This window comes from Calliphora vicina, chromosome 4, assembly GCF_958450345.1.
Source record: "Calliphora vicina chromosome 4, idCalVici1.1, whole genome shotgun sequence".
Lineage (NCBI taxonomy): Eukaryota > Metazoa > Arthropoda > Insecta > Diptera > Calliphoridae > Calliphora > Calliphora vicina.
In genome coordinates, this window is record NC_088783.1 from 57,554,649 (window position 1) to 57,572,820 (window position 18,172).

An 18,172-nucleotide genomic window follows, 5' to 3' on the forward strand; every position below is an offset into this window, starting at 1 on the left:
AAATATCTACGTATTGTAAGCTTATTAACGAAATATTAATGTTTTACATAATTAAGTTATATTATTATTAATTAAATATCCACAATATTTTAAATGTTAATACATATTTTTATAATTTTTCATTGCAGTTTTTTGACATTTGGTAAGACCAATTATTGTTTTTGTAGAACTGCCAGCAGCTTATATGAATTCGCCTTGTGCAAAAGTGTCAGCAGTAAAGCAGCGCAGTCTACTTTTTTTTTGGGAAAAAACAATCATAAAAATTTCGTGAATAAGTTTTTGATATTTTGGGGCGATAGAAATAATAATTCTTATTGAAATTTTTTAAAAATGGATTATGAAAGTGTTTTAATTGTTAAACCAGAAGTATTTATATATAAAATTCCACCCAGAGCCAATAATCGTGGTTACAGGTAAAAAAGCACTCACGAGAATAAAGAAAGAAAATTGATTTGTATTTAATTTCTCATCTCACTACTTATTTTCATTTTCAAAGTGGAAAAACTCAACATTGAAAAAATGTTTGCAAAAAAAAAACCAAACAAATAATATCGTCATGCTTTGTTGGCTTAAATACGCCCTCAATTTTTCACTTTCTATTGTTTAAAAATAAGAAAAATATTTATTTTGTTAATTTGTTTATAATAAATGTACATATTTCGGTTTTATTCGCTTATTTCCTGTATGTAGTATGGTTTGTATATACGTACGTACGACTGTGTGTACGTTGTAATTTTTTTTTATTAAAAAAAAAATAAGAATCTTCCCAATTTGCGATGTGTGTGCAATTTTTCATTCTTTCTTTATTATTGTTATTCTTGCAAGGTTAAAAACATCTCGACAGGAAAAAAAAAGAAATTCAATTGCAATTTCATGCTGTTTCGTGCGAAATGTTTCTTTTGTTATTACAATTGAAGTTCAATTTTAATTGATTTTTTCTTCTGGCGGTCGTCTGTTTTATCGATCTTACCACGTAGTTTTTATTTTGTATTTTCATAATAGTTATTAAATTTAACAAATTGGAATGTTTAGAAGGAAAAATATAAAATTAACATTTTGTTTAAATGGTTTTAACAAAATGGTAATAAATATTAATGTTAGGAACTACTAGTCTGATTGGAATTTATGTTTAGTAATTGGAATTTAAATGTTTCAAAGATGATCCGATCGACTGTGAAACCTTCCCAATAATAACAGGAGTTTAAACTTCTAAAAAACTATAAACCATCATAGGTGTTTAAACCGTTAAATTTAAAATCAGAAAAGTTGACTGACAATTTGCGATCGGTTCCTCTCCGGTACCTATTTGTTGATATTATAGAAAATACATAAAATTATTTATTCCAATTGGAATTAAACCCAAATCTATCTTTTATTCTGATGATGTGATAATTTTTTATTTTAAAAAAGTATGTCATTAACTTTATTTTCTGTTGTTGTAAATTTAAGAGCCGCTGATTGGAATTTGGGAGAACCCACCTGGACTGGCCGCATGCGCTTGGTAGCCAAAGGTACATCATGTAATCTTAAATTAGAAGATAAAACAACTGGTGCTTTATTTGCCAATTGCCCCATTGAAACATATCCTGGTGTAGCCATCGAAGCGGTATCAGATAGTTCACGTTATTTTGTCATTCGAGTACAAGATGATAATGGTAAGTTGCTGCTAACATATACAATTAAATCTCTACTTAACTTCTTCTCTTTCTTTTATAACAACCAAAAAAGGTCGCTCGGCATTTTTGGGCTTAGGTTTTGGTGATCGTTCAGATTCATTTGATTTAAATGTAGCCCTACAAGATCACTTCAAATGGGTTAAAAATCAAGAACAAATCGAAAAGGAAAAAACCCAACCGAAACAAGAACTGGATTTAGGCTTCAAAGAGGGAGAAACAATTAAAATTAATATGAGAATAACGGTATTTTAAACTTTTATTTTTGTGTTAAATGTTTTGATTTATTATGTTTTTTAAATTTCATAGAAAAAAGATGGTTCTGAGGGCAGTGGCCGTACAAAATCTAAAGCTGGCACAGGAATTTTACCACCACCGCCCGGTGGAATGGGTAAAATAGCACCACCACCTTCAGCCACAGGTTCAGTACGTCAAAGTCCCGGTACATCGCCTGCTCATAAGGCTCCCGGTAATGCGGCCACAGAATGGACAGATTATGCCTCAGCTGGGTAAGTATTTTTTTTTTTTTTTGGTGAAATTTGTGTTTAAGCCTTTTGTAATTAAAACAAAACTTAATACTGGTTTTTCTATGTAATCTGGCTTTTTGTTGTTTTTATAACTTTCACCATGAGTGGCAAGGGTATATATAAGTTTGGCATTCCGTTTGTAATTTCTACATTTTTCATTTGCGACCCCACAAAGTATATATATTGTGGATCGTTATAGATAGCTAAGCCGATATAGCTATGTCTGTAATAAACTTACATACATCAATAAATCGGGAATTCTTCCAGCTCATTTGCTATTTAAAATCGAGACATTCGTCCCACAAATGGCTCAGATATTTTTTGATCTATATCTGGATTACAAAGTCATTAATATAGACAATATGGATAATAAAAATTTCAAAGACCTTTGCAACGGTGTATATAAGGCCTTAGTAAGTCGAACCTATAATTGGTCAAAATCAGGATAAATATTTTTTACCACGAATTTTTTTTCCACTAAAAAAAATTTTTTGTTAAATAATTTTCCCATACAATTTTTTTCGCTAATAAATTTAAGAAAAAAACTTTTGAAATTTTGTTAAATTTTGTTTAACTTAAAATATTAAATATTTTTAATTTAAAGTATAATTTGGTGAAGGGTACATACGATTCGGCACAGCAGAATACAGCTCTCTTACTTGTTTTTAAGTATGACTGTTTTAAAGTCTAAAATAAATTGAACTTAAGTTGTGATAAAACATTTTTTTTATGAAGAAAATTTTTTTTTCGCAAAAGCTATTTTAAATCATTAGTCATACAAATTTTGTGAAATTATAGATTTTTTTTTATAAAATCGCGTTATTTTTGTTGATTTAGCTTTTTTTCTAAAATAAGCTGTGTTGGATTTTCATGGTCGTGCTGAAATCTCCAAACTAGGGTTATATTTCCTCAGTATAATACATAATATCGTTTTAAATGGATAGGTATACAATTTCAGCCATAGTATTTTTTATGATATTTTATGACAGGTTGTAGAAAATAAATAAAATAAAAATATTGCCACCGCCAAACTTGACTGCCTTATTTGGGTACTTGTGGACCAGTATATTTCCCAAATGTTCTTCCATCACTACCTCTAAAATTGTATTTGAATTTATCCATTTCTGTCTCGACCAGTTTACACTTCCACTTGGAGACCATAAGTTCCATTGTGATTCCCTTCAAGAATCAGAGAAAAAGTATGCCATTCCTAAAATAGAGGGTCATACACAAAAGATAGATGAAGAAAGGTTGTTTCTTAGAGATAGAAAAGGAGGAACTAAAAAAAATCAGAATCTGAGTAAAGAATTACGGATTTGAATTCACCGTAGAATATCCTTTAAATAGCCAACATATTCCCATGACAAAACCTAGTATGTTTCCCAATTTACAGTCAGCAACACTCCCAAATTCATTTAGAAATCTGTTACCTTGCCATTTAAATCCATGACTCTGCAGTTGCACATCCCCATTTTTTTTTTAATTTAGTCAGCACAGATGAGGTGTGCTACTCCAAAGAAGGAGCTTCTAGCGATACAATCGTAAAAGCAAAATATTTACATTGAATAAACAGAAAAACAGATTAACTTAAGTTCTACCATACAATAACGAATAGGGAATTAATATCCATATGTTAGGCTAACGTGTTCACGAAGGCTCTCCAGCGATTTCTATCTTGTGCCATATGTCGGATTTGAGGCCACGTGAGTCCTCGTTGTCGATGTTCCGCTTCTACAGATCTTCTCCATGCTGTTCGTTGCCGTCCAACATTTAACTTCTGAAAAAAAGCTTTTATTTTCCGCCTAAAAAAAATGTTTCACCAAAAATTTTTCACCAAAAAATATTTTTTTAACAAAAATTTTTGTTTCGCCTAAATTTTTGTTACTAACAGTTTGTTCATTAAAATTTTTTCAACAATATTTTTTCATCTACCTAAATTTCACAAAATGATTTTTTTCTAAAAATTTGTCTCCATAATTGTTTTTACACCAACAATTTTTAAAATAGTTTTTAACAAAAATTTTTGTTTCGCCTAAATTTTTTTACCAGCATTTTTTTCATCCAAATTTTTTTCAACATTCTTTTTCATTAAGATTCGGCTCAGCCGAATTAGTACTCTTACTCTTACTTTTTTTTTTTTAATTTTGTGATTGTTTTTATTTGTATATTAATTGAATTTTGTCTTTGAAATAAATTATTCTCCTATAGATATTTTCTTTTCTCAATTTACAACTTTTTCTTCTCTATTCAGATCTGCACCTGGTCAAAATCCTCAGCAAAGTTCTGCAAATGCTAATTGGGTGCAATTCTAATTTTAAGCCTAAAGCTTGTCTAAGGTTTATTGAAACAAATAAACAAAACAAAATAAGAAATAAAACAAATAACAACAACAACAAATAAATAAACAAAAAAAATCTTAATGAGGACACAATACGAATTATATAAAAATTTAATTAAAATGTTTAAACAAAATATATATACATATAAACAAATTAAACAAAAAAAAACCACAACAACAATTTAAGAAAATTATACATATTAATTATTATAAATTAAAAAATAAATAAAGGAAAACAAAACAAATGAAATTCAATATAAGTTTGTTAGATTTTTTGCGTTTAATACTAAAAAAAAACATAAACAATATACAACAATAAAAAATAAAATCAAATTACTCTTAAAGCAAACAACAACCCATACTCCTCTATGTTTTTCTTTTTGTTAAAAACAAATAATATATTAAATTCTACAAAAAAATGCTTAAAACATATTTAAGAAATTATATTTGTTACACTACATAAAAATAAACCACAACAACAATACAAAAATAAAAACATATAAAATGTATAATTTTACATTGTTATCCTAGTTTGTTCTCTCAACTAAACTTAACTACACTCAATAACAAACATTTACTACTATATAACAGCAAACAAAATAAAACAAAAAAACAATTAAAAACTGTTTATATTTATGTATAAAAAATTGTACTTATATTTTTAATACACTACACAACAAGCCCGCGCCTCTATTATAAAGATTCCCCTTACCAACTTTATTTTCAATCTATCTCTCTCTTTCTCTTTTAAACACAAGTTTTATTATTTTTTTTTAATTTGATCATCATGATAATTACCGTTAAATTGTTTAGCTTAAATTTATAGTTAAAAACTCTACATCTACTTACATACATACAATGTTTTTAATTTGATCTTAAAAAATCATTATTATAATAATTTAAAAATTAAGCTTTTTTTACATTTTATTTGAATTTTATTCTTTTTATTTCAACATTCCTTTTTTTTTTGATATTGAATTACTGCAACAAAACCACAAATCTTGTAATTAATCAGTTATTAATTGTGTGTATTTGAAATTAATTTAAATTGTAAAACCATTAAAAGAAAAAAAAAATTACATTAAAAAGAAACGCAAACGTAAAAGTGTTTTGTAAAATTTATTTTTTTAAAACAAATATTATTTTCTTATTGAATTTTTTTTATTATTATAATTGAAAATTTAATAAAATTAAATATATACATATTTTTTTGTTTGTTTTGAATACATACTAATAGACAATATGTTTTATTTGAATTGGGGCCATACAATGGTTTAAAAACTTTTTATTTTAGGAAATAATTCGGTAGCTTGTGAACGATTAAAGATATCTTAATGAAATTTCACGTGGTAAGTACTGAGGTGTTTTTGAGTTGATTTGTATTTACATGGGTTCGTAGTTGGAAAAAAAATCACCAAATTTACATACAAAATAATTCAATTCATACATAAGGTCGTATATCAGAATTATATTTTCCAATGGATTCAATACTAGTTTTTATTTTATTTATAGATTATTTCAAAAGGTTGTAAAAAGTTCAGATTCTCAGGAAATTTCTTTTTGTATCCAAAAACTAATTCGGTAGCTTGTGATCGATTTAAATCTTAATGAAATTTCACGTGGTAAGTGCTGAGGTGTTTTTGAGTTGATTTGTAATTACATGGGTTCGTAGTTGGAATAGGGGCTATTGGAAGTTCACAAAAAAAATCACCAAATTTACATATGTACCAAATAATTCAATTCATGCATAAGGTCGTATATCAGAATCTGATTTTCCAACGGATTCAACACTACTTTTTTTTATATTAATAGGTTATTTCAAAAGGTTGTAAAAAGTTCAGATTCTCAGGAAATTTCTTTTTGTATCCAAAAATGAATCGTAAAATATTCTGTTTCTATCTAAATTATATAATGTGTTCATGATATGATTTAATGGGAAATACTGTTGGTTTATATTCATTGCCTTTCTGAAAATCTAAAGTGTTTGTGCTACCATAAATTCTATACTTTTTTCCTACATTAGTTTCAACTATTGGGTGTATGACTTAAAAATGAGGGATATAAAATAGATGGGGTTTCTTTTGAACGCGGGTTCGACCCCTTTTCTGGTATTTCCCTTGTTAAATGCAAGATGGCTGTGCAGCAGATACTATATTAGTCTGCTCAAAGCAGGTGGACCAACGCGTCTTCCTGTGTTATAACGAGGTCTACTTGTCCCGTATATGATGTCAGCAGGACGAATCTACTTATGCCAAATTGGCAACCAGAAATTTGTGGATGCCCTCTGGCAACGCTACTGAAGTTCGGTTGCCATCCATAATCGACTCATTATATTGTACAAATTTAAAAAAAAAAAACTAAAAATTTAAAAAAAAAAAAAACATTTTTATTCATACACCCAATATCATATACGGAAACTGGTCATATCTAATCATTTTCATACAAAAACTGTTATTGAAGTGCTTGTCCAAAGAAAATTATTGTAAAAATTTAATATAACGCTTTACGTATTCTATCTACCACCTGTTAAAGACTTTAACGCCGTCAATTACCATTAGGCTACTTCCCCCCAAATATCAACTCTGTCATTTGTTTACAGTTACGGTAGACGCAAAAAAAACCAAACAGCTGATCGATGACAACAACCAATTATTTGTTTTTGGCTCCGCCGCTATACGTGTAAAGAAAAAAAATCTTTTTTTATTTAAATCTTAATGAAATTATAGTGAAATTCTGTGTAATTTAAGTACAATTTTATTAAGTTCAATTAACTATGTATACTTTGCTAAATGGTTTCTATAAATATTTAACACAAAAAGATGAATATTGTGTGGTCATCTTGGGTCTGGACAATGCTGGCAAGACGGTATTTATTAATGGATTTATTAAAACTAGGCACCATACATAATAAAAAAAACCCTAATTGCAGACTTATTTGGAAGCAGCTAAAACAAAATTTACGAAAAACTATAAAGGCATGAATCCCAGTAAAATAACAACGACCGTGGGCCTAAACATTGGCACCATAGATGTGCAAGGGGTGCGTTTGAATTTTTGGGATTTGGGGGGACAATATGAACTGCAATCGTTGTGGGATAAGTATTACCAAGAATCGCATGCGGTCATCTATGTGATTGACTCGAATGATAGAGATCGTATGGAGGAATCAAAAGTTATTTTTGGTAAGTGGTTTATAATTTTTTTTATTGTTATTTAACATTGTAAAACTAAACTATAATTTTCATAAAGATAAAATGATACAAAATGATTTACTCTCGGGTGTTCCTTTGCTGATATTGGCTAATAAACAAGATTTACCTGATGTTATGGGTGTCAGAGATATAAAACCAGTATTCCAACAAGCGGGCGGTTTTATTGGCCGACGTGATTGTCTTACCATACCGGTATCTGCTCTTACAGGGTTAGTTATTCTTTATAATAAAAAAACAAAATATATAAACAGCATCACAGTTTACAAATGCTGTAAGTTAATTTTTCTTTATTATTTTATGGTCTTTTTTATTTTTTTATTGACAGCGAAGGTGTAGATGAAGGCATCAAGTGGCTGGTTGAAGCCATAAAACGACACTCTCTAGTACGACCACCCCGCGTGAACGACTGATGATAGATTTGTAATTTTTATTTTTTGCGAGAAATGAAAAGTTCTTTTATTTTAATAAGCTTTTATTTTTAATTAGCTTTATGCTAAACTATATTCCAGATTATTTTCTACTTCTTTTTTTCTTTTGTAAATGTACAAAATGTATTTTAAAAAAATCATATAAACGAATCTTTATAAATTATATGGAATTTTGAAAAACAAATGGATTTCTGGGAAGCATTTTTGATGAAAACCTAATTCCAGTTTCAATTAAAATGTAAGTTTGATCAAATTTTTTTTAAAAAAGAAAAAAAAAATCCACATTTTAATATGATGCCTCGTTTAGTCTATATACATATTCTGGATCGTTATAGATAGCAATGTCCGTCTGTTTTCTATATGTTGAAATCAACTTTCCGAAGCCCCAAATAACTAATATACATGATTGATACATCATTCGGCTATAGTACCGGATAGGTTTGGAAAAATCGGCCTACAAATGGCTGAGATATAAGCAAAAACCACGACTGCCTCGATGTTGGACCTATATTTGATCTATATCTGGATTACTGAGTCATTAAGATAGACAATATGGATATCTAATGATAGACATTTCAAAGACCTTTCCAACGATTTTTAATTTATACTACCCAGATAGAAAAATAAATCTAGTTTGTATATAGACCCATCATTAGATCAAAATATAGTAGACATTTGTAATATAATTCTAAAAAGCGAGAAAAATATTGCAATATTTTAAATCTCCATCAAATACTTTATTTAAAAAACTTTGTTTTCAAAAAAATTAACAATTGTGAAATACCGGTTACATCTTCTTTTTATACTTGTGGCACATTATCCGATTTGTACCTTTTAATAAATTCCCAAACTGTCATTGGTTGCTCAATTTGTTCTATTTACCTCTCACTTTTTTTTATTTATTTAATTTACCATTTTTTACATTTAATTAATACAAATATTTTACAATATAAAAACGTTTCACTCACCTCCTAGAAAAAAAAACAAAATAAAACTTCTTATCACTTACCATTATTTCATTGCTCTTACAGATAAGGCTTTACCAAATACTAAACTAACTAACTAGATACTCACCTGGTAATAGCAGGTATAACACTCACTCTCATTTATATATAGAGCAGACGGCACCAAAGATAAGCTCCATACCAAAAAAAAAGACAAGGGGTTTCTCTATTTTATAAATTGTTCATTCAACAGTTATAGACATATTTAAGGTCTTTTCGAAATTAAACTTCTTACGGTTTAGATAAAAAAATAATGAAAACGAATAATTTAGTATAAAATCAATGTTTTTTCAAGTAAAAATAATTGTAAAAATTATTTATATTAATTAATAAATAATTAAAAGAAGTGTGTATACAATTATTACAAATTTAGAAAAAAAAGAAGAAAGAAATTTCTAAAATAAAAGATAACACCACATAAACGCATATGTTATCAGTTGTATTGTGTTCAATTGTTGTTAGTATGACTGTAAAAAGTGTTATTTTTTGATATCGTTTAAAAAAAATTTCTTGCACAAACAAAATTGTTACAATCAAATCATTAATTTAATAAAACAAAAAATCGTCATTATTATAAATTGAAGGGGTTAAAAACGAATCGTTTGCTCCCTCATTTAATATCGTTTTGCTTTGGATAAAGAGTTTGTGTGGAATTTTGAAATATGTATCCTTATTATGAGCAGGATTGGAGTGTTTTACCTCCGGATAATAATCGTAGGTAAGTACAATTGTTTTTTGACGAGATTTAAACATATTATTATCAATATTATTAAAGTCATGTAACAACATTATTTTTAAATTATTCAATATTTAAAAGATTGCTTTGTTCACTTAATTGCTAGTTTATAATATTTTTACTAGCTTTCGATAACTTTAATACAAAAACTAAACAAAATATTGGAAAATAGTAAAACTATGAGGCGACGAACTGATTGAATATTTTTTCCTATAATTTCCAAATCTTTATTAACCCTCAAACGATCAATATGTTTTTATACCCTTCATCATGAGTGACAAGGGAATATATAACTTTGTCAATCCATTTGTAGTTTCCACACTTTTTTAATTTGTTTTGTTTTTACCAGCTTTAGAAATTTTCAATACAAAAAGTGAACAAAATATTGGTAAATAATAAAGCAATTGTAGACAAATTTTGTCCTACAATTTCCAAAACTTTATAAATCCTCAAACGCTCAATGATGTCTTTTCTATTTAAACTCCCCGTTCCAAATTATACAAATCAAGCAATAATGCCTATATTTTATTGACATTCTTATAGATTGGTTAGACAAATCTTAAGAGCTGAATGATTTTATGAAATAAATTTTAGAATCCATATAGAAACTTAAATTTCCTTAAAACGCATAATACTTTATATGTGTATCATGTGTTTTTTTAAACATAACTGACATATATTCCGATTAGGTTCTGTGGTCAACCACTTTTCATACCCAAGAAGTAAACAGCAGGTCTCATTGGACACTCCTTGTTGCATTATTGAAAGTATGTGTTTCAGATTCATCCTCGATAACTCTTCTAAGCACGAGAGGAAAGGGGTTCCATGTGCACGTTCCGGGTAATGAGAGAATAGGTGGGACACAGTCTCCTCCTAGAATGTATTTCTATCTCATTAAGAGGAACACGCCATTAAGCGGTTAATCTAGTGTATATTCCGATTGGAATTGATTGATTTTGAGTCCAAAGAATTTGATGATCGGTGTGTTATTGATAATTTTAGAAAGTGAAAATCTTAATCTAGTTCAAATCTGAATGTAAAGGTGTTAATGGTGTAGATGGTTTAAATTTGAATTTGAAAGTAAACCAAAATTATCCTGTGGAAAAGTATTGGGCTCTTGTAAAAAAAAGATATCTACTTAAAGTCCAGAAAATCAATACGTCTCCACCTAAATGCAAATCAATGTCCAGAATAAGAGGATTCGTAGGGTAAAATGATAACAATTAAATTTATTAAAATATTTATAACAATAAAATTAAAAAAAAAATACAAACAATTCTATAAACTCTTATTGATTTGATTATATTGCCTTTAACATCCTAAATAAAATTTAGTTCTCACTATTCAAACTATTTTGCCCACTGTTAACGTTAGTTTTCCTTTACGTAAAATACCCCCACTATTCCAATTGGAATTTAGCTGTCAACAGTAGTAGCAACAGTCTGGCTACACTCGATGATTTTGACACATAGTGGTTTTTTCTTTTTTACGTGCAAGCTGCTGAAAAATTTTCGGAATTTTTTCAATGTTAAAAAAATCTATTTATTTGCATTAATATTATTTAAAATATAATAAAATCAACGGCAGTAGTACGTGTAATTAACGGGCAATAATATATTGAAAGAATAACTACGCAAACATTCCACAAAAAAGCAAAATATTAAAGTGAAAAATTAAAAAATTGAGTCAAGGAAAGAAAAAAATTTGTCGCGTTGTTAAAAGGTAGAATTAGCCAAGTAAAAGAAAACGGGTAATAAAAAGTAGTAGTGTATAATAACGTGAATGATACGAGTGAAAAGAGTGTCTGGCAAATGATGAAATAAGAGATTATTTAAAAAAGAAAAACAATAAAACAAAATAATTTATAATAGTGCTAATAAATAATAATTAAAAACAAAAGATATAACTACAATACAAAAACGTAACGTAACACGGTAAACTAAATAATAAAGTTTATGTCATTTCGCTGAGAAAAGAAAGGAACAAAATTTTAATTAATTTATACTATAGTTTTCCCAAAAACTTTTTACACCTCAAAAATTCCATAACATCATTATTATTTAAACACCTGTCATGTTTTGTATTTTCGGCTGGTTTCTAGCAAACAAAGCAATTTTACAATTTCCTAATAGCCCGCCTAAGGCTATTATTTTACCATTATCCTGCCATTTTTACTTGCGCAGTACTTCCCTCTTTTAGCCTTTTTATTTCACACTTGACCAATTTTTGTCGTTTTTCAAAATGTTTTCTTTTTGTTTAAGTTTGTTTTCCTTCCTCTTTTTGACCAATTACCCCTGTGTTATTTTTTTTTTGTTATTGCTGCTGTTATTGTTCTTGTAGTTGTTGTTGTCATCATTTTGTTTTGTTATTTGTTCTTGTATAGTTTTTTTTTTGTTATTTATTTTCTACAATGTCATTTTACTTGTAAATTTAAGTCTCCAATTGCATTTAAGAGGCGGTTTTCTTTATATCGCTGTACGTACAAGTTATTTATATAAAAATAAAAGTAAACAAATAAAATATTACTGTATTGTGAATGATGACTAATATTTAATTAACAAAAACTCGTTAATGTTAGTTCATTGAATGTGCAAATACCGATTCACTGCTTTTACAAATATCTGTTGTGTAGACATTAAATAATAATTTAATTTTGTTCGTAGTGTTGCCAATTGCTTCATTTGTATGTACGAGGGTAGATTATGAATATATTTTATTTAAAGTTTAAAACAGTTGAACAAATCAAGATCCCAGTAACAGTTTATATTTTTATATTTTTTTTGGTTAATATTCATACAGTGAACTCGCGATAACGTGAACTAATTTTTACCAAGGCGGTTCACGTGTACGAGTTTATTTACGTTATCGAATGCTAAAATTAAATGATAAACAAGTATTTTAAAAACATATATTTTATTAATTTTTAATAACAAAAAATACATTTATGCAATAATTTAGTTCACTTTTGATAGCAAGTTTGTTTGTTTTCAACCTAGCACTCTTCTCCAATGAGCTGCTTCCAGTACAAACCGGATTCGTCAGCATTATAAAGTTGATTTTAAACGGGTCAATATATTGTGGCTGATCCGAAAGCATTTCTCCGGAAATTTTGAGGAAAATTGGCTTAAATTTTTGAAGCCAGCCATCGCCAGCCATGGCATTAAAACCACGATCACTTTCATTAATTTGTTGGTGAATTTCTAAAGCTTTTGCTTTTAGCATCATTCCGCTTACCGGCATTTTTTGTTTCGCATGCTAAGGAACCATTTGGACAGAGTTTTTTTCCATTTTCGGAAGTTCAGATGTACGTAATGTTTTTCGCATTCCGTATTATTTACATGATTTGTTATTTTCTGTTTTTTCTTTTTAATGGAACATACTGTTGATTTCGCAACACCATACTTTCTTGCCAAACCACTCACACTATAACCCTTTTGCAATATTTCACTAAAGTAAATACTTTATCTTTCAAAGATAACACTTTCGGATTTTTAATGACATTTTCGTGAATAATAATTTTTAATAACTTTCAACTTTTACCAATTTAAAAAAAACAGTAAAGAAAAAAAAATGTGTTCACGTTTTAGAGCTTCCAGATTTTGTTCACGTTTTAGAATAGTCTGTATAAAAATAAATTTGTTTCTGAGACGTTCACACTTTCGAATGTTCACGTTATCGCGAGTTCACTGTATTTCCACTATTGCCGGCCTTCAGTCGGACGCAGGTACTTTAAACTCTGGGGAGTATCGAACACCGGCTTGCTCACTTTTTCTCAAAAAGGAATTTTTGGTTCACAATATTATTAAACAGTACCATATTATATATCATCTTAAAGGTATTTTGAAGCACTATTCAATGATATTCATAATGATCAGATTATTTTCCAAATATTTGAGACATTTACCCCCATTTTCTCAATCTCTGGTTATTTTTTATCGTGACGATATACTAGGGATGCCAAACGGGACTGGGTTTTACAAATCCCGGGATTCGGGATTTTAGAAATGTAAATCCCGGGATCCCGGGATTTTTCGGGACCCCGGGATTTTTCGGGATCCCGGGATTTTTCGGGATTTCGGGATTTTTCGGGACTTCGGGATTTTAGTTAAACGTCAAAAACATCAAATTCAACAATAAAAACTATTGATTTTATTAATATATTTAAGTAAAAATATAACAAATCAAAAACTAATGCATTAAATTAAAATAAATGGTCCATGATTTCCCCTAGCTTCATACAATTGTCCCCCGGATTACTGTTTGAGCAGTCATAAATATCTTGATTATACGGCAATCCTTACAAAATTTTGCACAAAATAAGTTGTAAGTACTCTGAAATTATACTGTAAAGTACTGCGGAAATCGGACTACATTTGCCCCTTCAGAAAATAACTTGAACATAAATTTCGTAAAAGTGTAAAAGCCTGTCAATGGAAGGGAGACGTGCTGCTTCCTGATTCAAATGAAAAAATCTGGCTGTGTTTGGATTTGAAGCGAGATTATTATAAATATGCTGAAATTTAGCTTTCTAAGTATTTTGGGTGCTTCAAAAATCTTCCTAATAGTGCATTTACACCGAAGCGAAATCTAGTACATATAAGATTTCGAGCCAAATCTAGCTATTTTGACGAGATTTCCCATACAAAATGAAATCTACTTCGTGACTAGATTTTGGGGAAATCTCCTCAAATCTACTCAGTACCAAGTGATGCAACCGTGAATTTCTTCATAACGGACTAAAAAATACAGCACTGTACAAGTAAAATTTGACAGATACAAATAAAAAAAATAATATAAAAAGTGCGGAACAATTTTAGCGTTTGATAAATATTTTCAATGGATGCAAATATGAATAAAAGTTAAATTTATAAATTATAATACTACAAATTTACTTATTTACTGCGAGTTTTGTTAGTCAGCTGTTTTTGTTATTAAATGAAATCTTGCTAAATATCAGAAAACAGCGGTGTAAACGGTATAAATTTTGAACAAGATTTCAATTAAAATCCACTAGATTTCGCCTAGGTGTAAATGCACTATAAAATATCAAAAATCTCATAATATTTCGGGATTTGTTAATCCCGAAAAATCCCGGGATTCTTTTTCACAAATCCCGGGATTCGGGAAATCCCGATCCCGAAAAATCCCGGGATTTTCGGGATCGGGATTTCGGGATTGGCATCCCTACGATATACTGATAGTTCTCATACAAAAATTATATTAATTGGAAGTATATCGTTACGAAAAACGATAACCAGAGATTGAGAAAGTGGGGGTTACACTTATATATGCTGACTTTAAATTCCTATAAATCTTACAAAAAAATATTCCAGAGCAGGTACCACAGTTTCAAGATTCAACTCATTCAACACAAGCTTTCTAGTTATTATAGTAAAGATACGAATCAGCTGGTTAGATTAATATGTCAATAGAAAAGAAACAAAAGAAAATGTCAAAATGGTTGTGGTTTGGAACGAGTGCTCAAAAATATATCACACTCGCCGTCTATTGAAAATTGTATTTTATCTCTCGCTCTTCAAACCACAACCGTTGAAAAGTGGTTGTAGAAAGACAAAAAAATATACGATTCGATATTACTTCTTTGAGAACTGTCATTTGTTTCGTATCTGTGTAATCTGTGGTAAATATCATTGATATTTCAGATGCAATGTTTTGCTGATTACAAACCATATATTTTACTTTTAATGTTGTTACTTTTTAATGTTAATTTTTCAAATTACCCTCGTTACCTAATTACCAACTTCCAACGATATGGCAACCTCACATCTATCTATTGCATAAACTCTCCACTCTCCATTCTATCTGTAGCTGTCAAATACAGATGTGTCAGTGTTGTTGCTGTGCCGTTTCGGCCAACAATGAAAAAAAACAGTTTTTAGGTAGTAACTAGTTAGTAATTGTCACATCACGGCTATTAACAATTAACAAATGTATAAAGTAAAGTGAAAAGCAAAATGAAATAAAGAAAAACACAATTCTTGAAATACAAAGAGCGAGAAAAAATAATTAAAAATTAATTAAATGAAGTAAAATATGTGTGGCACGTACCAATAAATAACTATAAAACCGCTGTTAAATAAATAGTGATTGATTAAACATTTAGTTGTTGTTCTCCCTTAACCTTTTGTAATTTCTCTCTACTAATTCTACCGATTTTTTATAGTTTCTTTTTTTTTCGTAAAGAAAAGGTGATAGGAATAAAAGTACATAGTAGCTCAATGTAGCTGCTTAAATACAAATAATGCCTTGTAATATGGATTGAATGTAATGAATGAATGAATATAGAATTCTTGCACAGGAAAGAGCTATAGACAGACGGACTTATGGACGGAAACATATAAATTGACCTCTTCTTTATATTGTGTTGGTGTAGCTGTTGTTGTTAGTGCAACATTATTAAATACTTAATACAGTTTTATTAAGTGGCTTAAGGATGAAATTCAATACATATAGCAAATTAAAAGAATGATGATGAAGAAAAGAAAGAATTGATTAAAAACCAAAAGAAAGATTGTATAAAATAATGCAAAAGTGGCAACTGAAAGAAGCCCAAAATAACAAATGTGTATTTATTCGGGTAACAAACATCATTGCAACAAATTACATGCAACGCAGACACATCAACATTAAAGCCACTCACAAACATATTTTTGTTGCCTTCCTTATATTTTTTTTCTAATTTATTTAGCAATTATTTAATGCGGAGGTGTGGGGCTTGATAGATTTGCAAACAGACATTGTGATTTGCAGTCATTGTTACTTTTTCTTTTGCAAAAATTTAACATAATAATTTTTTAAATAAACACCAAATATTAATTTTGTTAGCCACGTTTGTTGATGATTAAATAATTTCCTAACAAGCAAACATTTTTTTTTTAAAGTTTATTAATTATTTTGTACTATAAATAGAACAAAGATTATTCCACGTAATAATAATAATAATAACAAAAAAGTTTATAATAATAATTTTAATATAAAATTTTTAAATTTTGTTTATAATTTTTAACAGTTTAAGAACAAATTTTGACTATAACTAGAAACAACATTTTGAAAAGTTTTCTATAAATAGGTACAAAATTTGGAAAAATTTCGGACTTAAAATGAAGTCATATTTGAAGTTAAAATATACATACTTGGTCAATTCACAAGGTCTCTTATCATGTCCTATTGTCATAATGTATTAATATTTCACAATGGTTTTTATTGCTTTTCAAGCAAAAAATGTCCTAAAATAATACTACTCTGTTTGCTATGTTTATTGTGTTATCGTAACCAACCAGCAGAGATCTGCACCGAATGCCTAAGAGTCGCTTAAGCCGAGCCGCCGAGTCGTGATACATTAAGACATTATGACAATATGAATGATAAGAGACCTTGTGAATTGACCAACTATAAATAAAGCACAACCACGACTAAGGCGAAATTTAAACTATAAATACAGCCACAAATAAGGTGAAATTTAAATTATAAATAGAGCAACGATTAAGGCGAAACTTGGACTATAAATAAAGCCACGAATAAGGCGAAATTTGGTCTACCACGATTCAAACGAAATTTAAACTATATATAGAGCCACGACTAAGGCGAAATTTGGTCTACAAATAGAGCCAGTAATAGGCGAAATTTAAACAATAAATAGAGCCACGACTTAGGCGAAATTAGGTCTACAAATAGAGCCAGTAATAAGACGAAATTTGGATTATAAATAGAGCTACGACTAAGGCGAAATTTGGTATACGAATATATCCAAAAATAAGGCGAAATTTGGATTGTAAATAGAGCTACGACTAGTGAGAAATTTAAAATATAAATAGAGCCACGACTAAGGAGAAATAATTACTATAAATAGAACCACAACTAAGGCAAAAATAAAGCAACTTCTAAGGCGAAATTTGGACTACAAATAGAGCCAGTACAAGGCGATATTTGGACTATAAATCGAGCCAAGTATAAGTCAAAATTTGGACTATAAACAGATCTACTAAGGCAAAATTTCTGCTATAAATATAATAATAAAAATAGAGCTACGACTTAGGTGCAATTTGAACAATAAGGCGAAATTTGAACTATAAATACTTCAAATTTGGACTATAATAGAGGAGCTACTAAGGCGAAATTAGGACCTTAAATAAAACGACTAATGTGAAAATTTGACTATAAATAGAGCTAGGACTATAAATAGAGCCACGCCTAAGGCGAAATTTAAACATAAATAGAGTCAGTACTAAGGCAA

At 29.0% G+C, this 18,172-nt stretch overlaps 3 protein-coding genes across 6 annotated transcripts in view; all 3 read left to right on the forward strand.

Annotated features, from left to right (window-relative positions):
* Window positions 1–8,362, forward strand: part of Arfrp1 (ADP-ribosylation factor related protein 1) — an 89,583-nt gene extending 81,221 nt beyond the window's left edge. Inside the window, exons 2-5 of the mRNA XM_065507817.1 lie at window positions 7,232–7,404; window positions 7,468–7,720; window positions 7,788–7,959; window positions 8,076–8,362. Coding sequence (XP_065363889.1) covers window positions 7,312–7,404; window positions 7,468–7,720; window positions 7,788–7,959; window positions 8,076–8,160 — 603 coding nt within the window. The 5' untranslated portion in view covers window positions 7,232–7,311 and the 3' untranslated portion in view covers window positions 8,161–8,362. The remainder of the gene's footprint in view (window positions 1–7,231; window positions 7,405–7,467; window positions 7,721–7,787; window positions 7,960–8,075) is intronic.
* On the forward strand, window positions 212–5,743 carry LOC135957243 (NECAP-like protein CG9132). Its single transcript, XM_065507949.1, has 5 exons — window positions 212–413; window positions 1,450–1,655; window positions 1,729–1,919; window positions 1,983–2,182; window positions 4,452–5,743. The coding sequence occupies exons 1-5, from the start codon at window positions 331–333 to the stop codon at window positions 4,510–4,512; spliced, it is 741 nt and encodes a 246-aa protein (XP_065364021.1). The 5' UTR covers window positions 212–330; the 3' UTR covers window positions 4,513–5,743.
* Window positions 8,363–9,587: 1,225 nt separating the features above from the next.
* The window catches only part of AP-1gamma (adaptor protein complex 1, gamma subunit), a 38,713-nt gene continuing 30,128 nt past the window's right edge, over window positions 9,588–18,172 (forward strand). The window contains exon 1 of one of the 4 annotated variants that reach the window (XM_065510214.1): window positions 9,588–9,900. In XM_065510214.1, the coding sequence (XP_065366286.1) occupies window positions 9,845–9,900 (56 nt within the window). In that variant the 5' untranslated portion in view covers window positions 9,588–9,844. Of the gene's footprint in view, window positions 9,901–11,298; window positions 11,669–11,833; window positions 11,853–18,172 lie in introns of those variants that run through there. The other 3 variants (XM_065510216.1, XM_065510217.1, XM_065510215.1) reach the window with 3 other exon arrangements.

What these genes read in the sequence shown, in the direction of transcription:
- LOC135957243 (XM_065507949.1), top strand. Translation starts at nt 331, where the DNA reads ATGGATTATGAAAGTGTTTTAATTGTTAAACCAGAAGTATTTATATAT. An exon ending in AAATTAATATGAGAATAACG is followed by an intron (nt 1,920 to 1,982) that starts GTATTTTAAACT and finishes TAAATTTCATAG; the next exon opens with AAAAAAGATGGTTCTGAGGG. An exon ending in ACAGATTATGCCTCAGCTGG is followed by an intron (nt 2,183 to 4,451) that starts GTAAGTATTTTT and finishes TTCTCTATTCAG; the next exon opens with ATCTGCACCTGGTCAAAATC.